This window comes from Theropithecus gelada, chromosome 9 (assembly GCF_003255815.1).
Source record: "Theropithecus gelada isolate Dixy chromosome 9, Tgel_1.0, whole genome shotgun sequence".
Lineage (NCBI taxonomy): Eukaryota > Metazoa > Chordata > Mammalia > Primates > Cercopithecidae > Theropithecus > Theropithecus gelada.
In genome coordinates this window covers 83,483,099-83,504,509 of record NC_037677.1, presented here as the reverse complement: position 1 = coordinate 83,504,509, position 21,411 = coordinate 83,483,099, and the positions used below count along the sequence as shown (strand labels likewise).

At 39.5% G+C, this 21,411-nt stretch overlaps 1 protein-coding gene across 2 annotated transcripts in view; it reads left to right on the top strand.

Annotated features, from left to right (window-relative positions):
• Positions 1-967: 967 nt before the first annotated feature.
• The window catches only part of ASAH2 (N-acylsphingosine amidohydrolase 2), a 62,330-nt gene continuing 41,886 nt past the window's right edge, over positions 968-21,411 (top strand). For both annotated transcript variants that reach the window (XM_025396356.1, XM_025396355.1), the window contains exons 1-6: positions 968-1,094; positions 4,184-4,416; positions 7,377-7,526; positions 14,754-14,930; positions 16,259-16,386; positions 17,545-17,622. In XM_025396356.1, the coding sequence (XP_025252141.1) occupies positions 968-1,094; positions 4,184-4,416; positions 7,377-7,526; positions 14,754-14,930; positions 16,259-16,386; positions 17,545-17,622 (893 nt within the window). The remainder of the gene's footprint in view (positions 1,095-4,183; positions 4,417-7,376; positions 7,527-14,753; positions 14,931-16,258; positions 16,387-17,544; positions 17,623-21,411) is intronic.

Here is a 21,411-nt window from a genome sequence, read left to right as displayed (position 1 = left end):
CTATTTACAGATGGGTAAGCTGACGTTCAGTATTGGGGGAGGATTTCCCAAAGTCACCCAGTAAGTGGCAGAAATGAAATTTGACCACTGGAGTCAGATTTCAGAACTAAATATTTAACCACCATATTATTCTTCTTATTATTACATTTTATGGGGTTTTAACTTGTATAGTTCCTCTGAGTAATGATTAATTCTCGCTCCCTTAAAACATCTTAAGGAATCTGTAATGACATTTGATACTTTTGTAGAACATAGGAGCATTTTAAATTATCGTCCTTTGATGCAAGGTTTGCAAAATGTTTGGGATCCTTCTGATCACTCAAGGGGGATGTGTTTTGTAATGCCTGCCTTCAGACCAGAGATGCTAATTCCCTTTTCCATGCCCATTTCTCACCAGATAGTAATTGAAAGTTAAAACATAGAGTGTAAAGGCCAAAGTTACGGGCTTCATCTCCAGGTGAACAAGATAATTCTACTAAGTCCATGACCTCAGAATACTTTCCTAACCCCCGCCAGCCTTCTCCCAAATACAAGAAGTATGTGTGTATCAGTCATCCTTGTCAACAAGGGCACTCTCAGCCCAGACCCATGTACAGATCCATAAACAGCATCATCACCGTAAATGAAAGCAGTGTGATATGGCTGAGGAATGCAAGTAGATTTTAGCTCAGTGGCCAATGCTAAATCATGAATGGTTGCTGCCAGGAGGAGTGTTGTATTGAGAAAGATTTGGAAACCACATTCGAGCTTTTCAAAAAGAATGCTGTAATTGACTGGTCTTGTCTGCCATGGGCTTGGTCTATGGAATGAGTGGTAAGTGCTCTGTACTTGTCATCCTTGGTATAGTCTATTAATATGAAAGAGTTAAGATATCTTAACTTCAGTTGGCTTAAAGCTTTTGCATTTTAATTTGTGATTTCTTCCTCTTCAATATTTCTTCTTCCATCTCTGCTGTACCTGAGAAGAAATGGCCAAACGCACCTTCTCTAACTTGGAGACATTCCTGATTTTCCTCCTTGTAATGATGACTGCCATCACAGTGGCCCTTCTCAGCCTCTTGTTTATCACCAGTGGGACAATTGAAAACCACAAAGGCAAGTGTCATGGGCTCTCTTAGATGCAATTTTTAGGCCTGTAGGAAACTTCTTGATTACTGTGGACACCAAAAAGAAAAACAGTGTCTGCTGATAGTTCTACGTGTACTTAAGCAGCCTGGAATAGCCGTTTCCCTTTGCATTAATTGCCCTTTCTGCATTGATAGCAGTTTTTATCAAGTTTACCTTTGTCCCCAATAGCCAGCTGACAGGCATTCTGACATGTACTTGTTTGCCATTCGTTTTTCCATTGATATAAGCACAGCTCAAGATTTGTCAAGGTCTGGTAATGGCAGCTTTTGCCCTGAGCCTCTAATCTTTCTCTTTGCCTCCTTGTAGACATCATCTTCTCCTGGGGGCAAAAGGAGAATGAAAAACTCACTGAATGAACGTCAGTTAGTCTGTGAAGAGCCTTAGAGAATGAGGTCTCAAACATAAACCCTTACAAGGGCTAATCAAGTTTTGCAAATGAGGTGGAGTGAGGAGGTGGACCGAGGAGGCAGGTGCAATTCTGGTGAAGAAGGCCTACAGCTACTCCCAGGTGCAGCTGTTTGTTGTAGAGGGAACACATGATCTCAGATCTCCTGAGTTTTCCAGAGAAGCTGGAAATTAGAATTTTTAGATATCTCATGATTTTCTTTTCAATGTTGAAACTAAGTTTTTGAGAACAATGTAGGCTACACTTACACACAAGATTGGCAGTGGGTCTTGGTGGAGCCTCTGTTTCAGTCAGTATTAGGTTACATAACTGTTAAATGAGTAGAGAAGACAGGTGAAGATTGAAGCTCTGACCAAAGTAAAGACAGGGCTGGCCTTAGGCCAAATGGAGAAGATGGTATTTTCTACCTCAGTTTTCCCTTTTGTAGCCTCTTTTCCTGCATATTCTCTACCATGTCCCAGGGCTTTGAATTCCTGGCAAACACAGAGGATAAGAGATCCTCTGATCCAGCATTAGGCACAGCAGGGTCAGAGACTGATAGAAGTGAAAGGATCATTAAGAATTATTCAGTTTTGGCTGAGCCTGGTGGCTCACACCTATAATGCCAGCACTTTGAGGGGCCAAGGTGGGCAAATCACCTGAGGTCAAGAGTTCGAGACCAGGCTGGCCAATGTGGCAAACCCTGTCTCTGCTAAAAAAAAAAAAAAAAAAAAAAGCTGGGCATGGTGGTGCCCACCTGTAATCCCAGCTACTCGGGAGGCTGAGGCAAGGCAGGAGAATCACTTGAACCCAGGGGTCAGAGGTTGCAGTGAGCCAAGATCACACTACTGCACTCCAGTCTGGGTGACAGAGCAAGACTCCATTAAAAAAAAAAAAAAAAAGAAAAGGAATTATTCAATTTTACCTCTTAAAATTAGGAAATCAGGAGGCTGAGACTCAGGGAAGTTATTAATAATTATAGTAACTATTCTTATAGCAGTAGTTACTGTTTATTAAATGGTTTCTGTGTTGAGCACTATAGTGAGGATTCTAGAATATTTTCTCATCGAATTATCACAAAAATCCTATAAGGGTTGATGCTAGCCCTAATGTTTACATTAGTTTCATTTTACACTTGGGGAAACGGAGACCCTGAGATTGCAAATAACATACCCTTGGCTATGTGTTAGGTTTGGCTTTAGTTGGCATGACATTCCTATGCTGGTAGCAGTGAAGCAATAGCGAAGATGCCTGCTCCACTCCTTGCAATACTTGATGTCTTGAAGAAAATCTTGGCTTGGGAATGAGAAGACGTGGATTCTCACTCCATCTAGAATTTGGTCGAAAGAGCATCAGATTCTGAGTTTGAGGATCTGGATTGCATACCAGAATCATCACATGCTCTCCATTAACTATTGGTTAAGTCAATTTTCTGATTTTCAGTTTTCTCATCTGTAAAACTGAGGAGATTATGTTAGGTGATCTCTAAGTTTTTTGAGCTCTGAATTTCTAGGATTTCAGAAGGAATCAGCTATAAATCTCTTGCCTAAGTACTTTCTGACCACGAATGCCTTGTGACACTGATATTTGATGCCCTGGCAACTCCTGACTCTTGTCTGGGGAATGGAAATAAACAAAATAATGAATATATAAAATGTTTAAATAGGTAAAGAAAATCAAAGCTACATATTAGCCATTGTTCTCAGTTTATAATATTAGTGAACATAGTTATTGTTCAAAACAACCCCAGAAAGCAAGATATTATTATAATCTCCATTTTATAGACAAGAATAAATAGGTTATTCTTTATTCCCTAACCTATTTCACCTATTTATTCTTGTCTATAAATAGGTGAAATAGGTTAGGGAATTTGATCACTTAGTAGGTGGTAGATTCAGGTTTCAAACCAGGCAGTTTATTTCTGGCAACTGTCTTCTCACAAAAATCCTGTATGTCATTCTGCTTCCCTTGATATTTGTATGTGTGTGTATAATAAATATATATGCATAAATTAATATAGAATATATGTGTATAAACACACACATATAGATATGAATATATAAATATTAGAATAATTAAGATGAAATTATATCAACATGTATACAGTGATCTAGGTGGCATTAAAAATGAGTCTTTAGAAAGTCAAAGAAGATCAGAGCCAAGGTAGAGCCAGCAGGGTGGCATCCTGCAGGTAAGGAGTTGAGTCGGATCTAGGTGTGATGGAAATGGACTAACTCTGAAGCAGGTGGTGGAGTTTGGTAGGTGGAGAGGAAATGAGTGAGGAGTCTGGATAGAAAGAATGGAAGAAACCAATCCCCAGATGTTGGATTCAGTAAACCTGGCACCTGTTTAGTTTAGCTGGAAAAGAAGAGCAGGGTGTTGAGTAAAGGCAGTGAGTTTGACAAGGAATGGCTCGTGATGAGGAGTTGAAGGACATTTGACAGAGGCCTTGATCATTAGTCTGAAACATCTCTCATCCAAGAAAAAGATCCCGTTTAGGATTATGATTTTTAAACAGATTCCTGAGATGTTTCTCTCTGTATATTTTTATGTATAAGAAAATATATAAAGAGTTTTCCTTATGAACCTGAGCCTATATGTTGTATTCTAATTGATGTTGACAAATAAGAGGGCTGAAATGTTGGTTCTCAAATCTCTTACTCTGTTTTAGATTCAGGAGGCCATTTGTTTTCAACCACCCCAAACCCTCCAGCCACCCAGGGCTCCACAGCCACTCAGAGTTCCACAGCCACCCAGCGCTCCACAGCCACCCAGAGCTCCACAGCCACTCAAACTTCTCCAGTGACTTCAACCCCAGAGCTGCCTCTATTTCAGAACTTCAGTGGCTATTATATTGGTGTTGGACGAGCTGACTGCACAGGACAAGTAGCAGATATCAATTTGGTAAGTAGGCAATGGGCTCCTTAAGGAGACTGTGAAACAACCAATTTTATTATTTTACAACCTGCATTCATTTCTGATTATTACAACATCATCATTATTTTCTTCTAGCTTTTTAATTGACCTTGCTGCTGTCTAGCACTATGAATTTCATACTAGAAAGAAGAGGAAAACTTTTATTCAATCATAACTCCCCTGTAAAGTCCATTGGCCTTTTTTCTTTTTTTTTTATGAGCAGAAGTGGCAGAGATGGCAAACTCAAATATGACAGGGGGTGAGCAGGCACCATAAATGACATCACCAGGCCAGTGTAACATAATAAATGTCTAGTGAATCCTCAGTTTGGGAGTGGGAGGCAGTAGGAAATGGTGGGGACTTTGAGGGGAAAAAAAGCACAAAGAAAGTATATGGATTTAGCTGATTGTTGCCATATAAGAATGGGGGCTCAGGGCTGCCCTATCTTGCAGTATTTTAGAAGAAGCCCCAAAATCCCTAGATTAAAGAGTTAAAGTTTCAAATATCTTACTTGAAAAATAAAGGCAACTCTAGCTAAAACTGGAAACCTAGGTTGCACCAATATGTGAAAGCAAATAAAACTTCTATGTGTCAGGTGTGGCCTATTGACTGCTAGTCTTGTCTATGTGATGGAAATACCCATTTATGTCAGTGCTTCCCTAGGAAACCAGAGCATGAAGTTGTCTAATGGGATTCACTCCCTCCCTCTAAGTAATCTTTACATTCCAGGTATGATTCTCGACTGTATGTTCTGAAAAGTGATCCTGGAATGTGACCCCTAAATAAACACTCCCAGGAGGGGTAAAGCAAACAGTAGAAAAAATTCTGAAGACCTGGGTATAGTTTTATGGGTAAATTTTATGACATAGTGAGAGAAGTGACTTGGGATAGGTGTATGTGATCTGATTTGGCTTAGAGAGTTGTAGATTCCTAATAAGTCAGGGGCCCCAGCGGTGGGGAGAACAATTGTTCTGAGAGATGGCTAATCATAGATAATCTGCTGCCACAACATCCTGTTCCCAAATACCTCACTCTGCATGTAGCCCCAGCAGCCCAACCTCGTTCTGCATATGTCCCACTCCAGCATGACCCTATAAACTTCCCTCCAGCCCCTGCTTCTTTGCGTGTTGCGGGAAGTCAGGGATGGAGGGACCGACTGAAGCCATGGCAGAAGAACATAAATTGTGAAGATTTCATGGGCATTTATTAGTTCCCCAAATTAATACCTTTATAATTCCTTACACCTGTCTTTACTGCAGTCTCTGAACATAAACTGTGAAGATTTCATGGACGCTTATCACTTCCCCAATCAATACCCTTGTGATTTCCTATGCCTGTCTTTAATTTATCTCTTAATCCCATCATCTTCGTAAGCTGAGGAGGATGTATGTCACCTCAGGACCCTGTGATGATTGCATTAACTGCACAAATTGTTTGTAGAGCATGTGTGTTTGAACAATATGAAATCTGGGCACCTTGAAAGAGGAACAGGATGACAGCAATGTTCAGGGAACAAGAGATATAACCTTAAACTCTGACTGCCGGTGAGCCAAGAGGAACAGAGCCATATTTCTCTTCTTTCAAAAGCAAATAGGAGAAATATTGCTAAATTCTTTTTCTCAGTAAGGAACATCCCTGAGAAAGAGAATGCATCCCTGAGGGTAGGCCTCTAAATGGCCCCCTTGCGGGCAGCTGTCTTTTACGGTCGAAGCCGAAGGGATGAAATAAGCCCCGGTCTCCTGTAGCACTCCCAGGCTTATTAGGATGAGGAAATTCCTGCCTAATAAATTTTGGTCAGACAGGTTGTCTGCTCTCAAACCCTGTCTCCTGATAAGATGTTATCAATGATAATGCGTGCCTGAAACTTCATTAGCAATTTTAATTTTGCCCCATCCTGTGGTCCTGTGATCTCACTCCACCTCCATTTGCTTTGTGATATTTTATTACCTTGTGAAGCATGTGATCTCTGTGACCCACACCCTATTCATACACTCCCTCCCCTTTTGAAAATCACTAATAAAACCTTGCTGGTTTTATGGCTCAGGGAGCATCATGGAACCTGCCAACATGTGATGTCTCCCCTGGACACCCAGCTTTAAAATTTCTCTCTTTTGTACTCTTTCCCTTTATTTCTCAGACCAGCCAACGCTTAGGGAAATAGAAAATAACCCACATTGAATTTTGGGGGTGGGGTTTTCCCTGATATTTGCAGACAGCCCCTTCTCTGCTGTGCTGCCTATTGTACCCTTGTAACATATTTTCTTACTTTCCCTAATAAATCTGCCTTTCTTTACCTATGACTGTCTTGGTAAATTTCTTTACCACCCCATGTCATGGGTGGTAAATGAATTTACCAGCCAGTTGCACCCACGACAGGAATAATACTATGGTAAAAGCCAGGGCGAGGTACCCTCTGTGAAGAATACTTAATTATGAAGATACCATTTTCTTCAGAAAACAAAATCGTATACTAAACAACCAACATGAGAGAACCTTCAATCTTTTAAATGTTCCTGGGCAATGTGGGGTGGAGGTAGAGGAAATATTTTTTTTCTGTACATCTTAGACAGGCAGGAGAAAAAGAGCCATTGCCCAAACCAGAAAGGCCAGAAAGATCTCACGTGTTAGTGTTAGTAATAGCATTTCCAAAGTCTCACCAACTCCCTCCTGCCCATAAGCCAGGGAACAGCTTCTGCCAACCTGATCAATTCTTTGCCTTTGCATTTTTCTATATGGAAGATGCAAGCATCTTTTATGATATTTTTTGGCTTTCTTTCTTCTTTTTTCTTTTTAATTTTTGAAAACATATATTCTCTCACTCAGAGCCACCATGTCATGTGGATGTTTTTTCTTTGTCTTTCTGCAGTCATCTATATTGTATGTTTGTGCCTGGTTTCTAGTAGTAGGGGAGTGAGACAGAGCAGTTCTGATTGTCTCTTCCTCTTTAGATGGGCTACAGCAAATCTGGCCAGAATGCACAGGGCATCCTTACCAGGCTGTACAGTCGTGCTTTCATCATGGCAGAACCTGATGGGTCCAATCGAACAGTGTTTGTCAGCATCGACATAGGCATGGTATCTCAAAGGCTCAGACTGGAGGTAAGTGATTTGAGAGGAGAAAGGAACAAAGAAGTGATATGGTTTAAGGAAAACTGGATGAATGTGACAGGAACTAATTCCTCTTGGTTTCTCATTCATTGAAATTCTACTACCTTCAATGTTATAGACTCTTGACAATATAGTAGATAATCTTACAAGGAGAATGATCCTCACTATTTCAGTCTAAGTTATCTTGGTCAAAAGTTGCTTTCAATTCTGCTGATGACTCATTGTCATTATTAATGCTAATGTTTTTATTGAAAGTTTATAATGTGCCAGGTTACATTTTTTTATATATATATAATATATACAATATATATTATATATATAAATGTATATATATTATATATAATATATATAATATAAATGTATATATATTATATATATATATATTCCCTTATTTAATTCTCCTTGTTAGAAGTTGGGAGAGTACCAATTAATCACTAAGCCCTTCCTCAGGTTCTCAGACAATTGAGAATACATGTGAGGAATCAGATGTGAATTAAAATACAACATTGAAATGAGGTTGACCATGAATTAGAAGTTATAGAAGCTGGGTAATAGGTACATAGGGATTCATTATAGTATTCTGATTGTTTTTGTATGGATTTGAAATGGTCAAATCCATACAAAAGGAGGAGGAGGAGGAGGAGAGAGGGGGAGAGAGAGAGAGTGAGAAAGCGAGCAAGCAAGCAAGCGACTGATAGAACTTCCAATTCTATCTTTCTAAGGCAATTTCTAAGCCCTGACACAATTATATTTTCTGCATGGGATCAGGTCACTAAGAGAGAATGTGTTCTGTTAATGTCTGCTCACATATTCATGAATGTGAGAAAGAGGAGCGCTGGATCTTTGACCAGAACGATGACCATAAAGGTCCATTATGCAATGTCAGGTTCTGCTAGCCTCACCTATTAAACACTTTTCTCCTCATGCCATGTGAAGGAGCCAGTGAGAGGGATGATGAGATGGCCTAAAAGCATCACTTTAACATTGTTCCCTCTTGGGGAGGAGAGTTGAAGCCTCCGCCATCTGCGGAGACATGAGGACAGGGGATGAAGTATCTTCTCCACTCCTGCACTTACCACAAAACAGTGAGGTGGCTTTGTTGTTATTTCCATTTTCTGGATAAGAAAACTGAGTCTTGGAGAAGATAGGTAACTTTTCAAATTTCACACAGTTAGCAAATGGTAGAGCTGGATTATGAACACAGGTATGATTAATCCCTGAGTCCATATTCTTTTTTTATTTTTTTGTCATTTTTAACTATACTTTAAGTTCTGGGGTACATGTGCAGAACGTGGAGTTTTGTTACATAGGTACACACGTGCCATGGTGGTTTGCTGGACCCATCAACCCGTCATCTACATTAGATATTTCTCCTAACGCTATCCTTCCCCTAGCCCTCCATCCACCGATAGGCCCCAGTGTGTGATGTTCTCCTCCCTGAGTCCATGTGTTCTCATTGTTCACCTCCCACTTAAGAGTGAGAACATGTAGTGTTTGGTCTTCTGTTCTTGTGTTAGTTTGCTGAGAATGATGGTTTCCAGCTTCATCTGTGTTCCTGCGAAGGACATGAACTCACCCTTTTCTATGGCTGGATAGTATTCCATGGTTTATATGTGCCACATTTTCTTTATCCAGTCTATCATGGATGGACACTTGGGTTGGTTCTAAGTCTTTGCTATTGTGAATTGTGCTGGAATAAACATGTGTGTGTATGTGTCTTTGTAGTAGATACATTCTTAAAAGTGACATTATTCTATACTCTTAGAGGGAAAAATGCATTGACCACTTGCTTTTTGTAAGGTACTTTGCTAGTGTCACTTCAGGGGACACATAACTAAGTCAGTCATAATTCATCTCCTTTATGAGATCATTTTCTAGTTGGTGGATAGAAGGAAGGACTGTGAAATATAGAGGTATACAGAAGTATACAGATAGCTATAATTAACCGTAGGAAGGTACGGTAGGATAGTAATTGTCTATTACTGGGTAGGAAATTACCCTAAACTATATGGCTTAAAACAACAAACATTTATTATCTCGTATGATCTATGGGTCAGGAATTCTATCTTGGCTAGGTGGCTCTGGTTTAGGTTCTATGGCAATCAAGGTGATGGCAAAGGAGGAGTCATCTGAAGGCTTGACCCAGGCTTGAAGGTCCACTTCCAAGATGGTTTGTTCATGTGACTGTTGGCCAAAGGCCTCGGTTCCTCACTCTTCCTATCCTTACGACACAGTAGCTAGATTCCCTCAGAGTGAGTGACCCAAGAGAACGAGCAAGGAGGAAGCTACAGTGCATTGTATGACCCAGGTTTAGAAGTTATACACCATTACTTTCACCCTGTTCTATTCATTAAGCAAGTCACTAAGTCTAACTCACACTCAGTGGTGAAAAAGTAAGCTTTACTTCTTGAAGGGCAAAATATCTGACTTTGTGGACATATGGTCTTTTAAGATCACCAATGGGGATTCAAGAAATGCAAATTAGGAAAACATTTTCATGGTAGAAATGACACTTGAGTGAGCAGAATTTTAAATGGTTAGGATGGGAAGGGAGAGAAATCTGATGGAAAAAACAGAATGAACACAAAGAGGCAAGAAGGAGGGATGTAGACTCTTTTATGAGGGAAGAGAGGAGATCTATTAGGACATATGGAGGCATGTAGTTGGGGACGTATCTGGAAGATATGTTTATCATAATTGCAGAGGGCCTGAGATGCCAGCTTGTTTTTAATTCTGTGGGTGATATGGACTCTGAGAAATCTTCTGAGTGGCGGAGTGATGTAAACACCATTTTGTTTTAGGATGATTAAGCAGGTAGAGATGTTTGATATGGATTGGAATAGAGTGGAACTAGAAGTGAGGACAAAAATTAGCAGACTCTTTAAAGTGATACTGAGGCTCTATTGGTGAGGGTCCAGTTAAGAAAACAGTAATCATCATACTAGGTATTTCAAACAGAGGTATTTCACCCAGGGGAGTTTTATAAGATGTTAAAAGGCTGAAGGAACAAGAAAGGGAAACGAGTTGCTGGAAGGGTTTTTATTTTTTATAATTTTGCCTAACAATTTCCCCCTTTATCATGTGAGGCTGGCACAAAGATCTTAAACCAATGTGATGTCAGTGAGACTACATGGTGGTGGGATAGGAAATTAAATGTGAGTCAGCCGGGTGCAGTGGCTTACATCTATAATCCCAGCACTCTGGGAAGCTGAGGTGGGTGGACCACTTGAGGTCAGGAGTTTGAGACCAGCCTGGCAACCATGGTGAAACCCCATCTCTACTAAAAATACAAAAATCATCCAGGCATGCCGGCAGGTGCCCGTAGTCCCAGCTACTTGGGAGGCTGAGGCAGGAGAATTGCTTGAACTTGGGAGATGGAGGTTGCAGTTAGCCGAGGTCAAGGTCACTCCATTGCACTACTCCAGCCTAGGTGACAGAATGAGACTCTGACTCAAAAAAAAAGAAAGAAAGAAAGAAAGAAATTAAATGTGAGTGAGATTTGGACATGAATATACATAAAAGCCAATACTTAACGTAATATTCATGCTGAGTCTGAAACTCTTGTCAGTGCCTTGTATGGATTAATGTACTTACTCCTCCAAACACCTCTATGAGGGAGCTATTATTATATCATTTGACAGATTGAGAAACCAAGTTTGCAGAGGACTGAGTAACTTATCCAAGGTTGCACAGCTAGGAACTATCAGAGCTAGGATTCAAACTTAAGCATCTTGGTGTCAGAATTCATGCTCATTTCTACTATACTATACTGCTTTTCTGAAAAATGAGATGGCTCTAATTGGGAAATAGTATGGTCATTAGCAGAAATGAAAGAACCAAAGGTAGACTTTGGCAGGTAGAGTGGGGAGGAGTTTAATGTGTTTGTTTGTAGAGGCTATCAAGTCAATAGTGGGCACCATTTATCTGTCTCTTCCTATTTTTACATCCTCATGCAATCTGAGACCCAGTGGGAAGGTTGTTAAATGAACCCACTTAGTTTTCCCAAATTAATCCAAGGGAAGGTGTGAGAAATAAATGTAGCTAAATAAGTGCTATTAAGATTATTTATAACACCTACTTCTCTGCAGGTTCTCAGTCTCGGCTTTAAGATAGATGAAATTTCCAGCACAGAATGAAGATTATGGAAGATCTCTGTGCAGTGAGGCAGGACAGGAAAACAGAAGGACTTTCTAGGTTTTTCTATGTCATGCTCCCAAGACTGTCGGCAATAGGAAATGGAATAGAAACTGAAGACAGAAGTGAGCTGTAGACATAAACGTAGCTGCTTTGTCCTGTGTTAAAATGCCCTCCTTTCATGAACTGGGAAACATGTTATTTTCAATGGCTATCTTCCTGGCATTGTTATATAACTAGGTTTTACGTTTTTCTTTTTTTCCCCCTTAGAAGTCCCATATGTCTGGCTTCATATCAGAGATTGTAGTTTAAAATAAAATTCTTGTGTACTGTTTGTAGTCTTTTTTGTTTTAAAATTCAAGATTCATAATTTCTGTCTTTTTAAGGGCTTGATACTTGAGTAGACATGAAGAAACGCATTTAATTCTAAAGCCCTAATGTCACAGTTCTTTAGGAATAAATAGGATGGGGTTAAGGAGCTTTAAAGTTGACTTATGGCTCTTTTTCTCTACTACCTTCCTGTCTTAGCTGTAAATTGTTAAGAACATCAGCTTCTGACTTTAGTTCAGCTTTCCATGGTGTTCCTTCATTGATCATTTTCTCTTCTCTTTACAGACATTTCTTCTTCATGAGTGTGGTAGTTACAGTATGGAATAATATACGAGAGTGATGAGGGATTGGGGCTGGAGTTAGGATCAAACAGAGGGAATATAGAAGGATGTTAATCTAGTTAGATTATACTTCCATTCTGTATTTGTCTTGCATCATAGGATTGCTTATGTGGACATGGTAACCAAACAATCAGTCTTTGGGACATGGAGAGATTAATGAGGCAAGATGGTTATGACTGGAATGAGAATGGTGTAGATCAGAGGTTGAATGGTTATCTTTATGTATATTAAGTACATAGCACAGAAGCTGCTATTCCCCTCTTACCAGCAGTGAGCTGGAACTAGCTTGCACAAGTTCATAAGAGGCAATTTGTAAATATTCGGGAACATTGTGAGCTGGCTGTTAAGCTGTTGGTAGCTTGAAATTGATCATGATGAGGAGTTTTTACACCACAGAAATTGGCGAATGCAAATGAGGGCTTTTAATTTTATTGCATGTTCCAGAGAGACAGCTCATCAGAGTGTCTATGCCATCCTCAAGGTAAACATTGTTAACGATTGCTTTGGGTTTGACACTTCTGTTGGATCTTTCGTTTTCTTTAATTAATGTTTGTGTGTACGTGGTACATATATTTATGGGGTACATGAAATGCTTTGATACAGGCATTCAATGCCTAATAATCACATCATGGAAAATGGGGTACCTATCCCTTCAAGCATTTATCCTTTGTGTTACAAACTGCTGGATCATTTTTTAATTATCTTTCACTAAAAGTCGCAAAGATACCAAACTTTAGATTGCAGCTTATTAAAGCATAAACAGCAACAGGTACTCAGCAACATCACCAGTATTCTCTCTGGTGTTTTCTTGATGTGTCTGCACCCTTTAGTCTTGCATTTGGATGTTCATTGATTGACTTATTCACTAAACATTTACTGAGTTTCTTTGTATTAGTTGTTTATTGCTGTACAACAAATCGCCTAAAAACTTAGTGGCTTAAAACAACAATAATACATGTTGTTCAAGGTTTCTGTGTGTCAGGATTCCCAGAGTGGCTTGGTTAGACGATTCTGACTTGTTTTAGAACAAGTTGTATATCATCACTTCTGTGTCATGATGTGGCACTCAGATGCTGGCTAGGGCCGCAGTTGTTTGATGGCTTGACCAAGGCTGAAGAAATTACTTCTAAGGTTGCTCACTCAGATGGCTAGCAAGTTAGTGCTGACAGGATGCTTCCTATCCTCTTAGGTCTCTCCACAGGATTATTAGGGTGTCCTTGCATCATAGGGGATGGCTTCCCCTAGACCAACAAGTCTAAGAGTTCATTTCAAGGTGTACTGAATTCTTCATCTGGGAAATGAGGTAGTAGAGTAGCTTAAAAACCTTTGCAGTTTCTGCTCACTATACCTGAGTTGCTTTTCCCCCAGATATTGCACAGCCAGCTTGCTTTCTTCATCTAAGCCTCTGCTAAACGAGTGCCCCTCTTTAGAAGATCTTTCCTCACTAACACCCACTAGTTTCTTTTTCCTTATGCAACAATATTTTTCTTCATAGCATTTATCACTCTATAATATTGAATATTTATTTGCTTGCTTACTGTCTTTGTCTTTCATTAGAATAAAAATATCTTCAAGACAGGAACCTCATATATTCTTTTGCTTAGAGCACCTGTTGAATGATGAATGAATAAGAGTACTGGTTCTCTAGTTAGATGTGGGTCTGGAGTCTGGCTCTGCTACTTATTAGATCAACAGGCAAATTATTTAACTTTTGTATAATTCAATGTTCTCAGCTAAAAATGGGCTTAACAATACCTGTGTAGCTCTTGAAATTGTAATAAAGATTTTTAAATATATACTATATATAACATACCTAGCATTGTGTTTGCTCATAGCAAGAATCCGTAAAATGTTAAGTATTGTTATTATTATTTCATTGTTATTACTATGATAATATCCTCAAACATAGAGTGAGGGGCCATTTGAAAGGAATGTTAATATAGTTTGGCTGTGTCCCCACCCAAATCACATCTTGAGTTTCAGTTCCCATAATCCCCATGTGTCGTGGGAGGGATCCCATGGGAGGTAATTGAATCATGGGGGTGGGTACCTCCATGCTGCTGTTCTCATGACAGTGAGTTCTCACAAGATCAGATGATTTTATAAGGGGCTTTCCCCTCTGACACTCTGCACTTCTCCTTCCTGCCATCACGTGAAGAAGGACATGTTTACTTCCCCTTCTGCCATGATTATAAGTTTTCTGAGGCCTCCCCAGTCATGCTGAACTGTGAGTCAATTAAACCTCTTTTCTTCACAAATTACCCAGTCTTAGGTATGTCTTTATTAGCAGCATGAGAATGGATTCATACAGATGTTATTGGTATAGATCAGTGATTGAACTCATGAAAGCCTTTTCTCATGTTGAGCTCCTATTTTATCCCTCTTCTTAGTTCAATTACTTTTTTTCTTGAAGGTCCTGAACAGACTGCAGAGTAAATATGGCTCCCTGTACAGAAGAGACAATGTCATCCTGAGTGGCACTCACACTCATTCAGGTCCTGCAGGATATTTCCAGTATACTGTGTTTGTAATTGCCAGTGAAGGATTTAGCAACCGAACTTTTCAGCACATGGTCACAGGTATCTTGAAGGTAGGCAAAGAGCCCCAGAGGCAGCTGTTCTTTACCATTGCTTATAAGTATTTTAGGAGTGATTGGATGTGATATGAAGGGTCCCTATAGGATTTGAGTCTGAGCATAGTATTGGCATGTACCATTCTTTTTCCTCCCTGACTCTCTCTTAGCTCCTGGTTCTGAGCTATGGGCTGTTGGGGCTGAGGCATGGATGATTGGAAAAGAAGGCTTCTATGGGAGTAAGCCCGATGTAGTTATTTAAACAGACAGAAAACATTTTGGTTTGGGGTTCTTTGTAGAGGGCACTACATAGTCTGTTCTTTGCACAAAGTCACACAAAGAGAAACCCATGAAGGAGCTAAAAGTAATTACAAATAATTCTAAGATTTTAAAATATTTCCCAAAGTACAAAGAGAATCCAACTTGTAAATACACATCCCAGTTTTTCAAGTTCTCTACTACAGATGCAGACCTCCGTGGTGCTCCTGACAAATACCCTTAAACTCCTCTCCTGTTTCTGGTTTGAGCTTATACTCCTCTCTTTTCTGTCTTCCAGCTTATTATTTTGTTGCATAGGATCCTTGCTAATGTTTTGCTTCATTTTATTGTATTCCAGGCTTATTCTCTATTTTTTTCTTACAGTGTCACCCCCAAAATTCAGGGATCCAGCTAGCATAGGCAGAAATTGCTTTACAATGATGTTTTGCAAACCGAGGCTTGCAATGTATTAAAGGCTTATGAAATCAATTGTATGGGTTGCAAAAAACATTACAAAAAAATGCTAAAAAATAGATTGTAAGATATAATGTATAACACACAGTCAGGGTATAGTTTGCTTTGTGAACTTTTGTTTTGGGATGCATATGTTGATGTGTATTAAGCTATGATGAAAAATGTATTTCTCACTGTAGTTCACAGTCAAAAAAGTTTGAACAACTCTGCCTTGGTGGTAGAATGGCAAGGGTAGGGAGGTGGAAACACATGTTGGCAAAACTTATATTAGTGTTGTAGGAGTCAAGTCTCCCATTTTGGCTATCTGAAGTGACAAGTTGAGCTTCATTTAGCAGTCTGGAGAGACCAGCAGATGAGGCTTTTTGTGAGCTCAGGCATTAATCAGTACTGTGCTTCCACACAACATGGCATTTCCTTTATCTTAACCTTGAAAGCCATTTCTGTTTACCTCCAGAATGGCAACAGCAGTGTGGTTCTCCAACTTTTATCCCATAATGTGGACACATTAGAGACAAAGGAAATAGTTCACAGGGCTCTTCTGTTTGTATTGACTAAGTCATTATCCCCACCAGGATTTCTAAGCTTATAACAGCTCCCTCTGTTTTAACCTTCAGAGCATTGACATAGCACACACAAATATGAAACCAGGTAAAATCTTCATCAATAAAGGAAATGTGGATGGTGTGCAGATCAACAGAAGTCCCTATTCTTACCTTCAAAATCCGCAGTCAGAGAGAGCAAGGTGAGGAGAAATCTTCAAAATGATATCGTTTCATTCCCTTTAGGGAACAACAACAAAATCTAAGTACAGGGCTGTTACTTGATGAATATGGTGAGGTCCTAAGAGAATATTACAGCTACAGTGTCTTAGAAACATCTTTATAATCTAAGACAAGTAGAAACAAAAAGTGATGTAGAAACAAACACCAGTTTATTCAGGAATCTTTCCACTTTGTTGATTATGGGAGCCAGGGTGGATGTTTGAAGTACTCTGGGCTTTGAAATCAGGAACAACTGTGGTCTCAGCTTAGTTTTATTGCTTTCTAGTTATGCGACCTTTAGTGATTTACTTATCTTAATTTATTGTCACTCAGCTTCTTCATGAGTAAATGGAGATAAAAATGTGCACAATGTATATTTATTAAATTAATGAATAGCTCTTTTATTATGTGTTATCCAGAATAAATCATCTTAGTCCACAAGAGTGTGGCTAGACAGAGAAAATAGAAGGATAAAGAATGTGGACAGAAGAGTAAGAAATAAACCCACATATTTGAATGGAAAAACCAAGGGAGGGCATTATTTTGCCTTTTTGTCTTTTTTAAAGTGGTGAACCAGGTTTGTGACAGAAGAGAAGTGCTTGGTTACTGTAACACTGTAAAATAATATCACAGTTTTAACTTGACCACTTGACATTTTACATTTTTCTGCATATTTTTCAATAGCTTTCAAAGGAGATGATTTTTAGAAAATGTAATCTGATTTCCCTTGAGAGGACGTAAAAGAACACTTAAGTTGCAGGTCTTGAATGCTTTTGATTTTGCAAATTCCCTGCTCTTTTAAAGAGATTTCATTAAAAATTGACATGAGTGGAAATTTCAAAGACAAATCTCTTTTGTAAGAAATACCTATATGTTATATAATATTGTATATTATATAAAAATATGTGTATTTCGGCTCCAGTTACTTGACCGTAGTCCCCCAAACTTTGATCTCAATTACATACCCTTTCCTTAGCTGAGAAATGAGGTACTGGATGCAGTTCACAGAACCACTGTTTGTCAAGACATCTGACTTACTGAGAGGCATTTTTGTTTTTGTGTCAGCTGCTACTGTTCATCTTACATGAGGGTCAGTCTCTAACACAGAACTGACTGTGCTTTTCTGTTTTACTGACTAGGTATTCTTCAAATACAGACAAGGAAATGGTAGTCTTGAAAATGGTAGATTTGAATGGAGATGACTTGGGCCTTATCAGGTACTCTATTTCCTTTTTAAAAATAATTCTGTCTGGGTAGCTTTTCTTAGTTAAAGAGAGGGGAAAAGAGACCAGAATAGTACCAGCACACACTGAGAATAAGTTGTGTGGTTAAGAGTCCAGGCTCTGGAGTCAGACACAACTGGGGTCCAGCCATGGGCCTTGTACGGGGTTCTCAGCCTCTCAGGGCTTAGTTCTGCACTTGCAAAACAGATTTAATACAGGGATGATAAATGAGGGATCTTGGTGAAGAGCTTGGCACAGCATCTCACATATGATGTAAAAACTCAATAAACATTAATGCTTATTATGTTATCAAGATCTCACATGTGGAGCTTCCATGATGGTAAACAGTTCTCTCCTAATAAAATGAAAAAATAATCTGACCAACCAGGAAAGTGATTATGTTTTTGAGATTATTTACCTGTGTTTCCCTAAAAGGATTAAGTCCAATGTAGGACAATGCCAAGTAGGGATAAAATAGAACTGAGAACACCTAAAGGAAGCAAGTGAAGGAAAATTACAGCTGGGGCCAGCTTTTAGCACCGTTATCTGGGAGTGACAGCATTTAGGAAAGCACATGGATTTTGTTTTCTTGAAAATAAGGCATTTGCATTCATATGTGATTTTGGTTACTGCAACTGGCCTGACTCAGGAATTGACTGGGTGGGTAGCATAGTTCCAGACTCTTTGACCTATGGACTTGCAAATGATGCAGACATGCCTTAGGGAAGTATCAGATAGAGCTGGGTGCTAGAGTCAAATGGTTTGGGTTGGCTCTGGGCTCTTGTCCTTATTAGCAATGTGACTTTAGACAAGTTCTGTGACTGTCTTCCTGTTTCTCATCCCTAAGTATTTTTGAGCATACTGTGGGATAAAGTAAGTATTTAAAATGTTGATAATAATGATTAGAAAGATGATAAAGGGTCTGCCAAATAGAATTATAAAATATCTAAGTGAAAGACGCTATGTGAATAAAACTCGCAGTAAAAGTGACAAAAAAGTGGTGAAGAAAAACATTAAAAACTATGATTCACAGTTCACACACCAGAGTTGGCCCTAAAAGTAGGTCACGAACAACATGGTAATAAAAAGTTCAGGTCTTAAGGTAAGGTTAACTTGGCTTCAAATCCCAGCCCTCTGCCACTTACTAACTCTGTGGCCTGGAGAAAGTAACTCAATCCACTTAGACCTTAACTATCCTATTCGAAAATGGGAATATTAATACCTCATAGGGTTGTCTGAGGATTAAATGAGATAATACATACACAACTCTAGTTCTGTGCCTAACACAGAAAAAAGTTTAATCATTTTAGCTAAAAAGGAATAGAAAACATATTCTACCTCTTCTAAAAAATTCCATTATTAGAATGCTTGCAATTCTTAGCATTTGAGTTCCTCTTTTGTGTTAAAAGTGAAGTCACTAAAAGCTCCCTAATAAAATTTGCTATATGGGCTGACATAATAGGACTTATTCTTCTATTACAATGAATTTATCTCTTGATTAGTTGCCCCTTAGCATTTATTTAACTCAGCACACTTTCTAAATGTCAGGCGTGTAACTGTGTGAGTGGGGTATGTTACGATGAATAAGGTATGGTTTCTATCTATAAGGGTCTCACAAGCCGGTGGGGTGATTGGGGCAGGAGACAGAGATAAATAGATAGACAAATAACCATAACATGAATCAGATGACCACCAGTACTATCACATGGGCATAAATAATTCTGTGAGAGTTTGGAGGAGGTAGCCCTGAGTTTTTCCTGAGAGCTCTGTGGAAGGCTTCCAAGAGAAAATGACATTTAAACTGGACCTTCAAGGGGTCATGAGATTTCTCACGGGGTCCTGAAAAACAGAGAGAGTCATGAGGCCAGAGTGTGGGTGAGGTCAGGGCGTGGGTAAGAGGTGGACTGGAAAGGTAAGACAGGTCCTGATTCTAGAGCACATTAGTGGGGCATTCAGTTACAAGAAGGGCAGGATAAGAGCATACATCTCTGCTAGTTACACTGAGTATCCCAAATTTGTTGGGACAAGGAGATAGAGTCGCCCTTATAGTTTCTATTTAACTCTTGGCTGAAGGACCAAGACCATTTACAATTCCCTTTTAGTAGCGTTTGAACCTTTTTTTTTCTTTTTTTCCCTGAGACAAGCTCTTGCTCTGTTGCCTAGGCTGGAGAGCAATGGTGTGATCATAGCTCACTGCAGCCTCAAATTCCTAGGCTCAAGTGATCCTCCTACCTCAGCCTGCTTAGTAACTGGGACTACAGGCGCTCACCACCACACCTAGCTATTTTTTTTTTTTTTTTTGTAGAAATGGGGTCTTGCTTGTTGCCCAGACTGATCTCAAACTCCTGGCCTCAAGTCATCTTCCACCTCGGCCTTCCAAAGTGCTTGGATTACAGGTGTGAGCTACTGCACCTGGTCAGTTTTTGAATCATTTAATAACTGGAACAGAAAATTCAAAAATACTATTCTTTTGGCCAGATGTTCTTTGCTTCCCTACATACAATTATAGCATGTATCTGGAAGTTCTTCGGTCAACTGTCAAGGTTATAGCAAAGCTTTTCCATCTGTTGTGCTTAACACCCTGCAATAACTTTCCATTGTTTCTGTAGCTGCCGTATGTTATCTTTGATGTAATTGCTCCTGCAATTGCCTCTTGTTTCATAGTGTAATTGCTCTTTGAACACGTTAAAAATGATCCAAAATATAAGGTCAAATCTGGGCTGCTAAGTAACTCACCCACTACATGTAGGTGCCTGCTGTTAGACAGAATCCCACGGTGAGAGGAGTTTGGAAGCACAGCAACTCAGAATCACAGAACATGGAGATGACCTAGTTCAACCTTCAGCAGAGGAGTAAGGGCCCAGAAAGGTGATGTGACCTGCCCAGCATCACAGCCAAGATTATCTTCTTCACAATGAAAACCATATTCGAGTTCATAATTCATTCCTTCTTACTTTCATTTTTGTTTTCAGTTTTTCATTCAGCAAGTCTGTACTAGGGACCTACTATGAGCCATGTAGTACCCCCTTGGAATGATGTATTCCCTGGCCTTGAAATCAGGAATCCAGTACCTTGGAATCTAGTACCCATATTTGTACTACTAGAATGAATCCCTTAAACTCTCTGAGACTCAGTGCCATATTTTCAAATGTGGCTATCATGTCTTCTCTCCAGACAGAAATTATTATGGGATACACTGATGAACAAACACACATGGAGTTGCTGCCCTTATAGGACTTCAGTCTACTGAAGGAGACAGCAGTCATACAGATAGGCATACAATACATGTAAAATTATAATTGGGCTCAGTGCTAAGAAAGGCAGATGTGTAGAACTATCTTAAAGGAATTTGACCTTGTCTGAGAGATTGGGAAAGGTTTCCCTGAGGAAGTGACAACAATGGGAGCTGGAAACTGGAGTAGGAATTAACTGGAAAAATGGGAGGATTGGAAAAGAACATTTAACACAAATGGGGAAGCATTTGAAGAACTGGTAAAAGGTGTGTGTGGCTGGAGTGCAGGGGTCAACGGGGCAGGGTGATGCAAGACAAAGTAAGAGATAGAGATTAGATGGCATGACAAAGAATTTGTTGTTTTATACCAAGAGGAATGAAAACTCATTAAAGTGTTTCAAGCTAGGGTTGGGAGTTGGGGCTGTCGAAGGGTTGGGAAGAATGTAGACTTGAGGAATGAAATAAAATTATATTCCTGGAACTGTTCCATGAACCATTAAGCCCTTTATAATTGTTAGGCCACCATTTGCTCTAGTTGCTCTACATCAGAA